This window comes from Gouania willdenowi, chromosome 4, assembly GCF_900634775.1.
Source record: "Gouania willdenowi chromosome 4, fGouWil2.1, whole genome shotgun sequence".
Taxonomy (NCBI): domain Eukaryota; kingdom Metazoa; phylum Chordata; class Actinopteri; order Blenniiformes; family Gobiesocidae; genus Gouania; species Gouania willdenowi.
This window is the reverse complement of record NC_041047.1, coordinates 33,809,687-33,828,083: the sequence shown is the minus strand read 5'-3', so window position 1 is coordinate 33,828,083 and position 18,397 is coordinate 33,809,687. Positions and strand designations below refer to the sequence as shown.

Here is an 18,397-nt window from a genome sequence, read left to right as displayed (position 1 = left end):
TTAATAAGAAGAAGATTGATTTTGGTGTGAATTATATTGTTTTGTTAGAAAATACTATATTCATAAATGTGGTTTCTTTAAATCTAAGCCTAACTTTATCCAATTTTACACTTTATTTATTCTTCATGGGACAAAATGCATCTAGACTTGTTTCATTTATGAAGAAACTTGATATCTATCAATAATAATAATAATAATAATGTTTTGCCCATTGGTTCATATATCCTTATTTTTCGTTTTGTCTCTAATAATCTGTAGAAATGTGAAAATGTGTCTTTGGTTTGTTTAAAATAAATAATAAATAAAATCTGCTTGCCTAAAATAAAACAAACGAAAATATAAAAATGTTACATAACAGTGGTACAAAACAATTAATAAAGTTACAAAACAATTAATAAAGTCACAAAACAATTAATAAAGTTACAAAACAATTAATAAAGTCACAAAACAATTAATAAAGTTACAAAACAATTAATAAAGTTACAAAACAATTAATAAAGTTACATAACCGCGGTATCAAAAAACAGATAGTTAGATAATCGCGGTACATTGGACACATTTATTGATTCCATCAACATTACATAACACATACTAATGTAACTAGAGCTCGACCTTTGCTTTAGCAGTGTTTAAACAGACTTTATTATGTTTTATAATAATATCCACTAACCGGTGGATGGTTCGAACACCGGCTCTCCGCTGCTCTGCTGCCCGCGGGGAGCGACGCGTCCTCGGCCCCAGAAGTTGAGGTGGTCGGTGATGGTCGTGGAGCCCGTGGAGGCGACTTTAGACTGAGACATTTCTGACACGCGCAGACACTATAATACGTTATTATTATGTATATATGTTATTATTAATAACACAATCACAAACATTACTCTAATCAACACTTCACATAGTGTTATCAATATTTAGCTTAGCTAAGCTAAGCTGTTAGCATCAGATAGCATCATGATACAAAGTAGCTCAGAACATTAAAAAGGTTTATAATAAAAACACTTACCGTAGATGACGTAGAGTCGTCTGACAAACACGGCTGTAGAAGGTCTAAGGTCAGTCTGCTGGCTCCGCCCCTATGATGTAGGCGTGGCTTGGACTACAACGCAAACAACTCATTTAAAGCTGCAGTATCTACGTTTTACTGTGTGATTTGATCATAAATCTATAATAACCTTTGATCTCATAATCCAAAGTGATCTGAGAGGACAGTGTAATTTAACACCTTCTCATGACTCTATAGCTTTAAATACAGGAACCATTTCAGCCAATCAGAGTGTTCCATCAGCTGTTGGAGGCGTTCCTATTGGCTGCTCCACTGACGTCAGGAGAGTTCATGTAGTTAAAGTGTAAATGTGGACGTTCCATCAGACACATTACATTTTCTGAAAATTGAATCGCAGTACTTTTTTTAAACAGCATATATATATATATATATATATATATATATATATATATATTTATCCTTCTCTTGTCCAAATGGCAACGGGTGTAATCTGCTAATACTTTCTTTTTGGCTGCCTTCTACTCTTAAACATGTTCATAAATGATTCATTATCCCTTTAGCACCGAAAGAATATCTGTAATATCACGTGAATATCTGCAAAAGTCACATTTTTCTATTAGCTCTGTCTGCTAGCATAGCATCTCTTCTTCACTGCCCAGAATATCTGCATGCCAACCGACCACTGGGTTACCAGCGCCCTCTGCTGGTTCAAACAAATATCTGATGTAAATACAGTGCAAAGATGTTTGTTTTTTTTTTTAAGTTCAATTGTTAAGACACAAAATACATTTTCAGTTGCACTTTTAAAAATAAAAAGAACTATTATGTAGTTTTGCATTGTTTACTATAGAACCAGAATTTAAATTTATAGGCTTGTTCATTTGTATTATTCCTTTATTTATTTCATTAAAAATTTATTTTTAGTTAAATTACATTGTTTTGAATAGTTTATCAAGGGATTCTTTTGACAATGAAAAATAAAAGGAAAATAATAGTTTTTCATAGTTTTTTTTCCACAAAAAAATAAAGGAATATTTTTCAGTCATTTGTCTACATTCACATTTTGTAAAATAAATCGTGAGAGAATCGTATCGTGAACCCAGTATCGTGAATCGAATCGTATCGGGAGTCGAGTGAATCGTTGCATCCCTAGTAATTATGAAATAGCTCTGCTCTAAACAATGATCAAACTCCAACACCAGATAAAGTCTCACCATTTTACATACTGCAGCGTTAAAGCTACTCATGTCTTTGCACAAACTTTATACACAATCACTCTTCTAGAATGTAAAAAAATATACATCAAAATCTATAATTCTGACTTTTCTCTCAGAACATTAATAACAGACATATTGGACTCTACGGTATTATTCCTGGAGACGCTGCTGTAGAGATATTTTTTCTATTTTTATAATAATGGACTTATTAAGTACAGCATCCAGACATAACAATAGTGTATTAATTAAAAACAACCATAAACCACTGTTTAATTTCTTAAATGATGTTTAGTGAAAACATGTGTGTGTGTGTGTGTGTGTGTGTAAAATCTAAAAACTATTGAAATCTGTAACTATCCCTAAAAAGCAGATTAGTTTGTTAGCATAATAATTTATATCCAATAATTATAGTTACAGTACATGACTGTAACTGGAACTGAAACCAATAATCAATAATCTGAATTGTGTTTAGAATCATAATCATAACATTTTGATTGAGCTTTGAATAATTGATATATATATATGTTTCCAACCTTTCAGAATAAAATATCCGTTGTTGTAAATATGACAAAGATCTTCTTTAATCTTTAAATGTATTTATTTATATTTAAACTAAGGTCTGAGTTAGAAATGAATAAACTTTTATCATCATTTTATGAGTTATTGATAAACTAAAAAACACATGTTTATTAGTGAAGATCAAGTATTCTAGATTATGAAATAGATCAGAGCACAGTAGTGTGTAATATAAATACTACAGGTGACATTAGGAGAACTTTGCAGCCTGGGGGGGGGGTCCCAGGAACCCTCCAGCCTGTTTAGTTGCAGCTCTGGATGGAGCGAGACCCAACATCTTCTGGATGTTCTACACAAACAAACATTATTATTAGTCACTTTTATTTAGGATTAAAAGCAGTGGAATGACTCGTTTTATGATAAACATCATCAAACAGGCATTAAGTTCATATAAAAACACTAAACTTAAAGGTAGGGTAGGTAATTTTCAAAAGCAAGCATGATTGCTCAGGTAAAGACGGGAACATGCAGTTTTTATTGTAACTTCACCTCCTTTAAAGGTTTCACTTTGTTTGATGATTGTACAGGTTAAAGGTCACATTAAGGACAACAAAACGAGGTGCAGCACTTCTCTATAAAGTCTGTCTACAACTGGTATTTATTACTCAGAATGGTTGGACACAGTCAAGGTGTGAGAACATGAGGACAAAAATATCAGTGTCTTTACTTCTTCTGTCTCGAACGACATAAATGACTACAAAGATGGTATCCAGGTTTTTTATATATATACACTTTCATATATATTCATACTTTCATATTTATATTTAACTCCCTGCATGGCTTGCCATATAGACATACAGAGTCTTGTGAAAGTATTCGGCCCCCTTGAACTTTTCCACCTTTTGCCACATTTCATCCTTCAAACATAAAGATATAAAACTGTAATTTTCTGTGAAGAATCAACAACAAGTGGGACACAATCATGAAGTGAAACTAAATTTATTGGATATTTCAAACATTTTTAACAAAAAAACTGAAAAATTGGGCGTGTAAAATTATTCATCACCTTAAGTTAATACTTTGTAGCTCCACCTTTTGCTGTGATAACTACTGTAAGTCACATGGTGTTTGTTTCTATCAGTTTATCACATTGAGAGACTGGAATATTTGTTCATTCCTTCTTGTAAAACATCTGGAGCTCAGTGACGTTGGATGGACAGCGTTTGAACAGCAGTTTTCAGTTGTTTCCACAGATTCTGGATTGGATTCAGGTCTGGACTTTGACTTGGTCCTTCTAACACCTGGAGATGTTTATTTGTGAACCACTGTATCCATTGTAGATGTAGCTTCATGTTTTGGATCATTGTCCCAGTCTCAGGTCTTTTTCAGACTCCATCAGGTTTTCTTCCAGAATGGTCCTGTATTTGGCTCCATCCATCTTCCATCAATTTTAACCATCTTCCCTGTCCCTGCTGAAGAAAAGCAGCCCAAACCATGATGCTGCCACCACCATGTTTGACAGTGGGGATGGTGTGTTCAGGGTGATGAGCTGTGTTGCGTTTACGCCAAACATAACGTTTTGCATTGTTGCCAAAAAGTTCTATTTTGGTTTGGTCCGACCAGAGCACCTTCTTCCACATGTTTGGTGTTTCTCCAGGTGGCTTGTGGCAAACTTTAAACGACACTTTTCATGGATATCTTTAAGAAATGGCTTTCTTCTTGCCACTCTTCCATAAAGGCCAGAGTTGTGCAGTATAGACTGATTGTTGTCCTGTGGACAGAGTCTCCACCTCAGCTGTACATTTCTACAGTTCATCCAGAGATCATGGGCCTCTTGGCAGCATCTCTGATCAGTTTCTCCTTGTATGAGCTGAAAGTTTAGAGGGTCTTTGTAGATTTGCAGTGGTCTGATACTCCTTCCATTTCAATATTATCACTTGCACAGTGCTCCTTGGGATGTTTAAAGCTTGGGAAATCTTTTAGTATCCAGATCCAGCTTTAAACTTCTCCACAACAGTATCTCAGACCTGCCTGGTGTGTTCCTTGGTCTTCATGATGCTCTCTGTGCTTTAAACTGACCTCTGAGACGATCACAGAGCAGGTGCATTTATACAGAGACTTGATTCCACACAGGAGGATTCTATTTATCATCATTAGTCATTTAGGTCAACATTGGATCATTCAGAGGTCCTCACTGAACTTTTGGAGAGAGTTTGCTGCACTGAAAGTAAAGGGATGAATAATTTTACACGCCCAATATTTCAGTTTTTTATTTGTTAAAAATGTTTGAAATATCCAATAAATTTAGTTTCACTTCATGATTGTGTCCCACTTGTTGTTGATTCTTCACAAAAAATGACAGTTTTATATCTTAATGTTTGAAGGATGAAATGTGGCAAAAGGTGGAAAAGTTCAAGGGGGACGAATACTTTCGTAAGGCACTGTAAATATTTATATGTACCTGTCTGATGGACATTGTACAGAGGATGTAGAGGAAGATGAAGGAACAGTCGGTGTAATCGTCTCCTAACAGGTTACGGTGAGACAGACCCTGGATGTAGGACAGAGGAACAAAGGGCAGCTTGGCCACCACTCTGCCATCAAAACTGGAACAAACACAAACATTATGTTACAGTAAAACAATGAACAACATTTAGATTCAATGCTCCACATTTATAAATATCTATTCATAGACACCATCGTTTCATTTGTTTGTTGTAGGGCTGGGTAATCAGATCAATTATTGAAACCTGAATCAGATTACAAACACATTTTAGATTATTTTGATCAGGAAAATCATCTAAAGCAGTGTTTCTCAAATGGGCGTATGTGTTCCCCTAGGGGTACGTGATGGCACTACAGTGTTGGTCCCACTACAGACGTGAGATGAAATAAATCTATTCAGTATTTTTCAACCTTGGGGTATGAAGCTATTATTGTAACAAAACTATTTGTGTGTGTGTAATACAATGTGTGTGTGTCTGTACATTGATCTGTGTGTAGAATTATGATTTGTAAACAAAGTTGTCTGTGTGTAATTCATTGTGTGTGTCTGTATAAACATCAAACCGGGACATTCTATTGGCTGTCTCTGTGCATGTGACTATTGGAACACATTTGATGAATATGATCTAATACGTGTAATACCACTAGTAACCAGCAGTGGTCGCTGGTACTAAGTGACAGACCTCGTCCAATCAGAGGCCAACTTCATACACTTTATTTATTTTTTTAATCTTATAAGTTATAACTGTTATCTATATGTTATATAAGTACGTTAAATAACTAACTTATTAATAAGTTGTTTCTCAACCAAACCACCTCCAAAAACGCAGAAAAAGAGGAAAATGATAAACAAATGCAAAAAAGTAAGGATTCAAGATTCAAGGTTCTTTATTGTCAAATATGCCCCATGTTAAACATACAGCACAGATGAAATTGCAATCCCCCCCAACCCCCAGTGCAAACCTGCAGTGCATAAAAAGAGCACTTAAAACAAACAACAAACACACATAAAAAAACAACTAGCAATACTATACAACAAATAACTTAACTAAAGACATACGGACAACAAATAACAAATAACGAACAACAATGAGGTAGAATGTGGATAAATTACTATGAGGTAGAATATAAATAAATTACAGTATTAATAATATAAACAGAGTGCAGATGAAGTTAAAAAGTGAGGTAGTGTGCAAATAGCATAACAATACAATGACGGCTGTGCAGAGTTTAGGGTGCGTGAATTAGTGGAGCACGCAGGGGGTGGAGGTGGAGGGGGGTGATGCCAGGTCCTGTAGGGGCAGACTGTGGCAGGATGAAGGGGGGGGGGGTGGAGGGCAGAGGGGGCAGAGGGGTGAAGGAGGGTAGACAACTGAGGGCAGAGGGTGGAAGGAGGCGGAGGGGGGATGGAGGCAGGGGCAGGATAGGGGATGAGTGGACGAATGGGAGGGAGAGCAGGGAGGGAGTTGAGTCTCCTGACAGCCTGGTGGAATAAACTGTTCTTGAGCCTGCTTGTTCAAGCACGGAGACTCTGCAGTCTCCTCCCAGATGGCAGCAGGCTGAAGAGGCTGTAGGACGGGTGGGTGGGGTCACCTGCAATCCTGGTGGCTTTGCGGGTGAGACGTGAATTGTAAATGTCCAGAAGGGGGGGAAGAGAGACACCAATGATTTTCTCAGCTATTCTCACGATGCGCTGCAGAGACTTACGGCAGGACACGGTGCGCCGTACCACACGGTGATGCAGCTGGACATGATGCTCTCAATGGTGCCACTGTAGAATGTGTGCATGATGGAGGGTGGGGCTCTTGCTCTCCTCAGTTTGCGGAGGATGATTCTTATTTAAATTTCATTTAATAAATCAATGCCATTGATGTGTTTTTTTATTTAAAATTTGATTTTGCATGGCTGCACTATTGTACTGATTATATTGTATATTAATAAGCGTTTCTCCTTCCATATTCAATGTTAAAGCAAACATGTGTGGGTCCATATTAAAATGTTCACACACTAACCCTAACCCTCAGCGTAGACGTCTGGCTGCACACACTGCTTTAAGCACTTCTCCCATTGCCTCTCACATCTCCTACTCTGTCCAGGGTGAGGGAGCAGGGTCTGCTGTCACAGGCAGGAGGAACAATCTTCAACCCACACCCAGAGCCTGTGGGCTTGGCCCCTGATTGGCTCCGTCTGTCAGCGGTGGGACTCCATCGTCTCTTCTACTAGATCTCTGTATGATTACAAGTGGGTTTTGAGGATTGGTGTCTCCAGAGGGGTCACATCCCTTTTTTCAGTGGGAGTGATCTTGTCATTTTTGAAGGACCTGATGTCTGTTCCATTGTGAAAGTTTATTTGGCGGCAATCGCAGCCAGTCATGTGGGCTTTGGGGATAAACTGGTGAGTCAGCACTCGCTGATCGGTCTGTTTATGAAGACAGCACGCAGGCTCCTCCCCATGTCCAGACCACTGGTTCCACCGTGGGATGTGGAGGTAGTTCTGGAGGGACTTAAACGTCTTCCCTTTGAACCACTGGGGGAATGAACCTTAAGGTTCCCTGAAGGCTGTATTGTTACTATCGCTGGCTTTGGCTCAGCGGGTTAGTGACATCATTGCGCTCTCACTTCACCCGTCATGGGCTCAGCTCTTCCCAGTGATGTGAGGATGAATTTGAAGGTGGTGGACTCTTCTTCTTCCATTGACCTGTTGACCTTTCCTGCTTCACAGGGTGAGCAGTGGCCTCATTTGTTGTGTCCGGTCTGTGCATTACGCACATACATGGACATGACGAGAAGCCTCAGGAGGAGCCATCAGCTGTTTGTCTCCTGGGCTAGTCCCCACAAGGGGAAGCCTGTTACTAAGCAATGCCTGTCACACTGGGTTGTGGAGGCCATTGCTGTGGTTTACAAGAGTCAGGGTCTGTGTAAACACTCGACTCGAGGTCTCACCACGTCCTGGGCCTTGTTCAGGGGAGTGTTTGTTTGGGACATTTGTGCAGCAGCAAGTTGGACCTCACCCCTCACATTTGTCTGGTTTTACATGCTGGACGTTTCTGCCCCGTGCGTAGCACGAGCGGTCTTACTGTCCTGATGTATTATGAACTCTGCCTTGTGGGCTGGTATTGGCTAAATGAGCATGTCTGCATTACGGGAGCTGCCCTATCCCATAGTGAGACATCTCACAACATATGAAATAGAACTTTAGGTTATTGACATAACCCTGGTTCTATGAGGAATATGATCTAAATGTCCCACCAGACAACCCTTCTTGCTTGAATGAGTGAGAAGAGGTGCTTATTTGAATGAGGAACTATACACCCGCCCACCCTCCCTCTTATAGAAGGTGGGAATGACCCTGGTGGAGGGACAGGTTCTCCCAGCCAATCAGGGCTTAGCGGATTGAAAAAAGTGATTCTGAGGGCTGCAGGAAATGTGCATCCCATAGTGAGACATCTCACGCATATTACTCATTTACTATGTAAATAACCTACAGTTATCACTCATTCATTCCATCATTATGATCTATAGTCATTTTTAAATTGTTTAATAAGTAAAATATTGTAGTCAGAGAAATGAGGGACTAGAACCTAAAAGGTTTGAGAACCCCTGCTTTAGAACACTCTTATTTAAAACAGTGCATTGTCTTAAAGGGACCACGTACTGAATGGGTCAGTGCTCTAATAGGAGCTACTCATTTTATTTATTCAAACAGGTTAAAAATAAAAAATAAAAATCAAACATAGTAAACGCTCAGGCAAAAACTGAACAACATAGATCAGGGCCCGTAAATATTAGGAGCAATTTAAACATTATTCTGCCCTATAAATATATGTAAATACACTATCTAATCTTTACATTTCCTTCAGTGTGTGAGCAATTTTTATTCAATTTGGGAAAAATTTATAGAATCATTTTAAAAACATTTTCAGGATCTTAGAAAAGATAAACATTTGTTTTTCAACAATTTGTGATAAAAAATGACAACATCATGTGATCAAAGCGTGGGAAAACTGGATATTCACTGAATGTATGTATTTGAAGGACAGATATAGATATATATATATATATATATATATGGCTAAAATACTTGGTATTTTTACACAATGATTCACGTTTTCTGCGGCCCAATGTGATGCTCTAAAGCAGCAATTCTCAACTGGTGGGTCAGAACCCAAAAGTGGGTCACGGACAGCTGGTCAAAAATAAATAAGTACTTAATGTCTATCATGTTGGACTTGTCTTTTATTTTGAAACAACAGGCATTCTGTGAAAGAAATGTTGCACAAGAAAATATATAAATGTATGTTTTTAAAAAGATTATATGTAGGTGTGCTTACAACAAATATATTTTTAAATACAATTTTCCAAAAATTTTATTTTTTTTAATTTAATTGAATTTTAAACAAAAGTGGTCGTGATTTAATGACGTTGGCCTGATATGGGTCCCAGGGTGACATGTTGAAAACCCCTGCTTTAAATAACTGTGAGTTTAACACACAACATAGATAATAACAGGATAGATGTACTTACATAGAGTTGAACATTCCCATCAGAGCAGTGAAACAGAACCCTATGGCAAACATGGACTTCATACGCACCTACACACACACACACACACACACACACACACACACACACACACACACACACACACACACACACACACACACACACACACACACACACACACACACACACACACACACACACACACACACACACACACACACACACACACACACACACAGGGTTAAGTATTAAATGCTACTCTAAAGTCAGGTGCAGATCTCAGATGTTCCTCACCATGGACAGATCTCTGTTATTGTTCTTCAGTTTCTCCTCTTGTCTTTCTACAACACACACAGTCATATAGTTCACACAGGATGACAGCGCTATAGCTACCGTTAGCTACCGTTAGCTACCGTTAGCTCTGTCTTACCTATTTTCTTCTTCTGCTGACGTCCAGCAGACTCTGTGATGGTCTCTTTCTTCTTTTCCACTGTGAGAACATACAACAATCAGAATTATAGAAACATTCAATATTGAATCTCTGAGTGACGTGAGTTCTTTACACTTTTTGCTTTGTTTTTCCACCTCAGCCTTTAGCCTCTTGTATTTCTCAGTGCGATAAACCAACACCCAGGTAATACCTGAGAAAGGATGAGAAACATTAACACCAGGTACAGTAAACACATAAAACTCAGTTAAAATCATTTCTCATTGATAGAGTTATTTATTATATAAACTCACTCTGAGTAAGTTTGTATGTAAATAATGAAAGCTATAGGTATTCTGGGTTATATGATGACTTTAGTTTAACTTTCATAACTTATTAATTATAATAAGTCAATATACAGTGAGGAACATAAGTATTTGAACACCTGCCAATCATCAAGAATGATGTTATTAAAGAGCTGCTACTTATTATGTAAATTAGTAACAGGTTAAACACCTGTCCACCCCACACTTAGACTCCTCCTACTACCGTGGGAACGCCCACAGAGCTGGGCTCACATTGGTGCCACGAGAAACTGAAAAAGGAATAGTTGGTGAGGAATTTGAAAGTAACAGCTTGAAATTGAATTTACTGTTTTAAAACGGGAAATTGTATTTTTCCTAATGAAAAAAAATTCATCTTAATACATTGAAAAAAATTCAGATTCACTGCACATAATTAAATTGTGCTACACAGAGACAGGTTGAGTAATCAATCACTGATTCATGGAACTCCTGTTTACGTCTACAGAGACTCCTTTATGGCCGTTGAGGGTGTGGCCATAGATATTATACATAAAGGCATTTATTATCAATATCTATATAGCCCTGAAATAACTGTCATGTTTCACCCAGACTGAATCTATATTAAACAGCAGTGTTTGTTTTAGCTGTTAGATAGTTGGAGAGGGAGGAGCTAACATTCTAGGAGGCGTGTTAGGTGACGTCATCTGCCAACGTGGGTAAAATCCAACTGTCCCGTTTAAATCTGACTTTATATAAAATATGTAATAATAAGGGAGGAAACATAACTTTTTACACTTTGTTCCTCTGAATGAGACTAAATGATGTTTATTACTGTAGATAAACCATTAGAAAGTCATTTATTATCATATCTCACCTTTAATACACTTTAGGTTTTTTTGAATGAATGTTTAGTTTTATTTGAAGGGTTAATATAAATGATAAACTTTGTTGTGCTTTGTTTGAAAAGCAAAGGTTACTGAAATGTTTAAAAAATTTCATAATATTCAATAAATATTTACTTTCTTTAAAAAACATGTCTAAAAATGTATTCTAGGCTATTTATGCACTATTTAAAAAAATAGTGAAAAATTGAATAAACTTCTTTCAATATTCAGTATTATTTGGTATTTGGCCAAGCATTTATATTTTATTCTAGTAATAATGTTGGATTCCTCCAATAAATTCTCTTCATCTGTTCAGAAAATTTTCAATGTTAACATTTACAGAAATGTTTTATTCATGTATGTGCACCAAATGTATTCTGTAGTTTATTTAAATATTCTTACAATTTTCATTTTGAACTCTTTTTAAAAACACACGCAGATGTCAATTTTCTGAAAATATACATTTTTGTATTTATCTGTTGCTGATACTGTAAGTCACCTGTACCTGCTCACTTATGTTATAAATGCTTGATGTACTGTTTGTAGCATTATTGACCTAATGCTGATGTACCATCATTATGTCACCATAAAAACATTCTGTGTTCCTTTAGTTCTGTCTAAAATAATAAAAAACATTTTCATTTATAAACTCTTTTTTTTCTACTTTAGAAAAAGTGTTGCAAACTTTTATTGTAATAAAAGTGTAAAACATACTATGTAAACTTTTATTAATATTTTACATAGTGTGTAGTTACTTATTAACACAAAACAACATTTGTTAGGTGAATTATTATAAACTATATAATGTTTCACACTTATACAACAACACAGATTAAAGTTGAGATTTTCGTCATTGACATGAAATAAGCCTTTTCACACTCTCGTACTGGTTCAGTTCTACCGTATTAGGTCAAAGGTCAGAGAGATCAACTCTATGGCTGATGGTGTAGAAAGTTTGACATATTTACATTATTTTACCATTGGAGCGTTTATTCCTTCAAAGATTGTTTACGTAAACATGGTATCGGTCTCCGAGGCAGAAAGATCGAGTTAGCTTCTAAAGCTAATGCTGCTAAAGCTAATGTCGCTAAAGCTAATGTTGCACACAAGCTAAAAATTCTGTTTTTTTCTGACTTTTCAAACAGTTTCAGCTGATGGCGTTACTACAGTTCACTTACCAACCTGTCCATCCTGTGAACTTCCTTCAAATTTGTAAATGTAATTAAAATAATATCTTATTAATAATAATAATAATAATTAGTGAATGGTTGACCTCGTGAATTTACCTTTTCACAGTGAGAACTCACACTGTCCTTTTCACACTCAGAAATCTCACTTTACCATCAGTAATAATAATTATAGATAGATTTGTGTGATGTCACACATCTGGGACATTTGGCCTAGTAACTCGCCCCACCATTTTGAGGGGTGCCAACTACTACATAGTTACTACAACTGAAAGCGACACACGAGCTCTCACAGAACCTAAAGTTGTGCTACTTTTGGATGCAGCAACCACTCGCTGCAAGGTGAGAAGGAATCGTTTTTCTTGTTCCCAACAGAGTCAGAAAAACAATCAAAATGGACACAAGCGTTAATAACAGTCAACACCGACAGAACTCGATTTGAAATGACTTATATATGCGTCAATGGCAGTGAATGAGTTAAAATAGCCATGGCTTTTAGTAGGCCTGGGCCGATAATCGATAAATCAATAAATTAAATAGAATTCACTTTAAGTTTGTCGGCCTCTGTAAATTACCATATTCATGTGTATTTGGCGGCACGCCTGTCGGCTGCAGACGCTAGCATTAGCAACAAATATAAAACAGCAGATAAGTCAGTCAGTTCTAATAATTTATCAGTGAACTTACTCTAAAATAGTATTCTACAACCAGGTAATCTTAGATTTAGGTAAATCAAATTTTTGATTAGATGCAGTAACTCTGGACCTACTACGTAGCTTTGGATTGCTACGCTAGCTACATCCAGCAGCTTATGGAGCAGCAGAGCCTCTTACCAGCGGTGTCCACCAGTGGAGGAGACATAAGCAGTGTGATGGGTTTGTCTAAGCTAAGTCTAAGTATGTAGTTTTCCTTGTCTTTGGCCTCCAAACAGATCTATACATTTTATTTATAAGTGCTTTTTTCTGACTTGTGTAGTTGTTTTAACTACACAAGTCAGAAAAATAAACCAACAACAATAATAATGTAAATACATAACAATCAAAAGTTAAAGCTTGTAGAAGGAATGTAAACAGAGGAGGTGTGTCACTGACAGTGTTTATAACATCAGTTTTATTAAAGTGTTCAGATATGAGCATCATTACTGGGTACAGTCTGAATTCACCAGCTGTGTTTTTATTCACCAGGGATCACCTGTGTGGAAGCAAGAGGACTGCCTCGCTGAGCTGCTCTCATTGGTTTTTAAAAGTGCTTCAGCATCAGCGATAAACTCTGGTCCCTCCTCCAGTCTGAATATGTGTAATATTAATAATATAAACACTAACGACCTCTAGGTTAGAAATATCAACAGTGGACGTTTACATCCCTCTGACCTTTGACCCCTAAAGGTCACACATAATATAAAGATGTTTCTGAGGAGCTTTTCTATTCAACACAAGATTTAACAGAAAAATACCACATTGTATTGTGTTCACTTACACTGGGAATTCTGAGCTCTGCAACATTATCAGATCATTCATCTCGTAAAATTACGACTTTAATCCCATAGTGCTCAGATGTTTATTCTATTTTAATGTGGCCCTAATACTGAGTTGTAGCAAAGATTTGAACTGATCGTTTGTTTTGTTTCTTTAATATTTACAGGATGATGTCATTGTTAAATCATTGTAATGATAAAAAATGATGATCTTACCTTCAGCTAACAGCGCTGTGCACACAGAGATGAAGACGATGAGGATGGTGTCAGCAAACATGGTGCTCATGTTAGCTACGTTAGCTTTAACTAACACACACACACAGGTTAGCTTTAACTAACACACACACACAGGTTAGCTTTAACTAACACACACACACACACAGGTTAGCTACGTTAGCTTTAACTAACACACACACACAGGTTAGCTACGTTAGCTTTAACTAACACACACACACAGGTTAGCTACGTTAGCTTTAACTAACACACACACACACACACAGGTTAGCTTTAACTAACACACACACACAGGTTAGCTACGTTAGCTTTAACTAACACACACACAGGTTAGCTTTAACTAACACACACAGGTTATATTTAACTAACAAACACTGGAGGAGGGTTTTTAAAAATGGAATAAACAGTTAAATCGTGAGATCGTCACGCACACACAGTGCTTCGTCAGCATTAACGTCATAGACATAGATATTAAAGGCTAGATGTCGAACGGCGGATTCTGCCACGTCATCACCGGCAGCCATCTTGCCCCGGGCAGCTCTCTGACTGGAACCAGAGGAAATGTGAGAGATCTGCAGAACGTAAAATACTTTTATTTCCCTAAAATCTTGACAGATTTACACACGGTTTTCTTTGTTTTTTTTTTTGCAAATAAATGTAACATTTATAAAATATTACGACAATACAATATTTTGAATTATTACTTGTTGAGACTAAACATGTAATAATTAAAATTATTTGATATTAGTAATATTCCTATAATAATAGTATACATATATCTCCTGTTGCCATTCTGTACGCTGAGTTTTAGTGTCTCATATATTTATTGCACCTCTAAAGTCCAATAGGGAAATTAGTAGGTCATCCAAAACTATTAACCGAACGTGTAATATAATTATCCATAAGTGCAGTGTTATAACGACACCTCTGACCTTTATAACAAACTAAACCCTTTGAAAATTGAGCAAGTTATCGTTATTTTAAAAGTACACGTACCACTACTACACAGTATTAGACAAGATGGCCGCCAGTGCGGACGTGACATCAAGCCTTTATATAATATGTCTATGGTTAACGACCTCAGCGGACTGGACAGGAACAACTTCCGGGTCGCCTGACCGCCATGTTGACCTTTTTAATATCATTATTTAATACATGTTATTCATAAAATAAAACCATGGGGAAAAAAAGAACAGATTAACAATATGTTATAAAAATAAATAATAAAACCAAGGATGTTGGTTGGTTAATTCTCTGGTCTTTGGAGACAGCAGACGTGTTTTCGTTTGCTCCGATAACACGACCTTGGCTACAGCTGGCTACAGCTGAACAGCCTGAACAGCCTGAAAAACTGGGCCCAAGACTGAAGGAAAATGGTGAAAAAACCGCAGGGAGGCCCTTCAGAACCCAATTCGGGTTTGGAAGAGGTCAAGGAGATGATACGCGAGGGTCTACAAAACCTATCTGCCGAGATAAAGTCGTTGGAAAAGACGCTGGAAAACTCACTGGAAAGACTACAAAGCGAAACAAAGGTACTGAAAGAAAAGAATGAAAGAAATGCTGAAGAGATAAAATTGTTGAACGCGAGGGTTGAACAGCTGGAACAAAAGGAAAGAGAGAAAGATGTCATCATCACAGGCCTAAAGATAAAACCCAGGAGTGACGAAGAAACAAAATCGATTGAACAACAGGTCATTGACTTCCTGAAGTCGAAGGACATTGTCCTGAACCCTGACAACATCAACTCCTGCCATCTCCTGCCAAAGAGAAATGATACCAGAGCTGTAAAAATAACCTTCACGAATATAAAATTCAAAGGAGAAATACTCAAGCAAAGAAATAAACTCAAGGGAACGAAGGTGTACATCAATGAAAACCTGACGAAACAAAATGCAAGCATTGCATGGAAAGCACGCCAAATAAAAAAAGAAGGAAAGATTATGAAGACTTGGTCAAAAAACTGCAGGATTTACATCCTGGAAGAAGAGGACGGAAAACCAGTTCTCATCAAAACGATGGACAACTTGGGAAAATACGAAGGATCCACCTAAACAACAACACTACTGATGGTAATCATGGATATGGACCCAGATCTATATAAACACTGGAAACAAAACTCAGACTGTGATTATTTTACGGAGACCGAATTAAATGTGGAAACCAAGAGTAAAAAAGGTCTGTCATTTATTCATTTCAATTGCTAGGTGGTGGGGTGATTAAGGATTACATTAAATTTAAATTCAAAGTGTTTATTGTCATATGTGCAGTTAGAAACACGTCTTTTTTTATACAATGAAATTACTACCTTGCTTATGAGCTGGGATATAATAATGTGTTTATACAAGTTAAATCTAACAGTGGAAAATACAACACTGCCAATAAAACTAACAACAGCAGTTAGAAACACGCTTATGAACTAAGATATATTACATTAAAATACTGCCTTGCTTGTGAACTGGGATGTAGTGATGTGTTTATACAAGTTGGATCTGATCCCATCATCAGACAGTGGAGGATACAACACTGCCAATGGAACTAACAACAGCTGGATTACCCTTGATGTAGAGACAAAACAAGGTGACATTGTGGATGAAAAGGGAAAAACCTTCCAAACACCTTCGAAAGAGGAACTATTCTTGAACTGGAGGAATGCTAACAACGTCTGGCAGGGAACAAGGCCAACAAAAACAAAGATAGAGAGGACAACACTGACTACAGATGGACGTTCAGAAGAAATCAAGAATGTTTGACCAGAGAGACATGTAAACCCATGTAAATCTGCAATGGTAAAACAGGGGACGGGACCCGGATAAGCAAACTGCTTCTCTCGTCTCCTTTTTCGGCATGTACAAAAAAAGAAAAAAAAAAAAAAAGTGAATGTAACCATGTCGGAAATAAACTGAATAAATAAATAAATAAATAAATGTGTCCTAATGGTCCATCCTATCTCCTTTCCTTAACCCAGAAGTGTTTAAGTGGCCATGATGAAGGGCGTTTCAATTCTCTATAAACTAAGGAAAGTAACAAAGTGGAAAAAAAGCTTGATTTTGCCCCTTTGAATTTTGTATATCTGTGGGAGGATCCTCCCTCAGATTATGTTTTTGATTTTAAGTTTAACATAAATAAATAAATCTTGAACATTCTGAAGAGTACAATAAGGCAAAAATACAAATAAAACAAACATATTCATGCCACTTGCGGTTTGTGAAAAACAATTAATTAATATGAAGAATTGTGATGTTAAACTAATGCTAAGCTAATGCTTTTATAAACTAGCCTCTCTAGCTTTCTTTATTGATCCATGAGCCTTTGATCAGCCACTCTCTTTGTTTTCAAGGTGAAATAACTGACACATTAACATGACTTACTGTACATAGGGCACTATACAAGACATTTGAGTTTTTTCCAGATTCTATTTTTTTTTTCAGAAAATATTGGTTTTCAACTCCTGTGAGGAAACATGAATAATAACTAAATGTATGTCAAAATAAAAGTGTAACTTAAAACCATGTGTAAATTATAACTGAAGGAAGCTATAGATTAAACTGACATGAATAATTTATTCTGACTGTTCCTTTTTAAATATTTATAATCATGTCACATAAAAATGTATGAGAGATCAACATTAATGTCAGTGATCAATAGTTTACTAAGTTGAAATGATCCTGATATTATTCCAGATGATCAGACAAAATTGTTCCTACAGATCTGTCGCTATATGTTCATATAGCGGGTGAATTTAAGCCCCTCCCTCTTTGTTTGGAGCATCACAGACACTAAAGTCCAGGTGGAACTGCTCAGCTGTGTTTAGGACAACGTGATGAGTTTAGTCAGTGCTGTGGGTGGAGCTCTGGAGGGGGAGGGGTGAATGAATGACCCCTTCATGATGGAGGCATTTCATTCACATTATGTCACTTTCAGAGGATTAAATGTTTATTGGTGGATTAAATGATTCCTTAACGTGGTTGATATAAACCAACATACTTGATGAGGCCCATGTGCTCACATTAATCTACCATTGAGTTATATATGGATGTAGCCTCCAGCGTGCAAGGAGCAAGAAACAAGCCCCCGGATCTATACGATTATTATTATTAATCAGTGATTAGGAGATGAATTAAAACTGGAAACATAAAGAGACCA

The 18,397-nt window shown here is 36.9% G+C and overlaps 2 protein-coding genes across 4 annotated transcripts in view; both read right to left on the bottom strand.

Moving 5' to 3' along the window:
• Positions 1 to 1,140, bottom strand: part of aldh9a1a.1 (aldehyde dehydrogenase 9 family, member A1a, tandem duplicate 1) — a 23,111-nt gene extending 21,971 nt beyond the window's left edge. The window contains exons 1-2 of one of the 2 annotated variants that reach the window (XM_028444940.1): positions 1,004 to 1,140; positions 671 to 802 (exon numbers count right to left, since the gene is read on the bottom strand). In XM_028444940.1, coding sequence (XP_028300741.1) covers positions 671 to 800 — 130 coding nt within the window. In that variant the 5' untranslated portion in view covers positions 801 to 802; positions 1,004 to 1,140. Of the gene's footprint in view, positions 1 to 670; positions 819 to 1,003 lie in introns of both variants that reach the window. The other variant, XM_028444941.1, reaches the window with a different exon arrangement.
• Positions 1,141 to 2,799: 1,659 nt separating this feature from the next.
• tmco1 (transmembrane and coiled-coil domains 1) lies at positions 2,800 to 14,716 on the bottom strand. 2 transcript variants are annotated; one of them, XM_028444943.1, is made up of 8 exons: positions 14,440 to 14,716; positions 14,237 to 14,366; positions 10,307 to 10,384; positions 10,174 to 10,233; positions 10,038 to 10,084; positions 9,765 to 9,832; positions 5,198 to 5,342; positions 2,800 to 3,085 (listed from the first exon to the last, which is right to left on the bottom strand). In XM_028444943.1, exons 2-8 carry the CDS (start codon positions 14,304 to 14,306, stop codon positions 2,987 to 2,989), a joined length of 567 nt encoding a protein of 188 aa, XP_028300744.1. In that variant the 5' UTR covers positions 14,307 to 14,366; positions 14,440 to 14,716; the 3' UTR covers positions 2,800 to 2,986. The 2 variants fall into 2 exon arrangements, with proteins under 2 accessions (XP_028300744.1, XP_028300745.1); XM_028444944.1 differs by having other exon boundaries at positions 14,237 to 14,313; positions 14,351 to 14,449.
• Between the last annotated feature and the right edge of the window lie 3,681 nt (positions 14,717 to 18,397).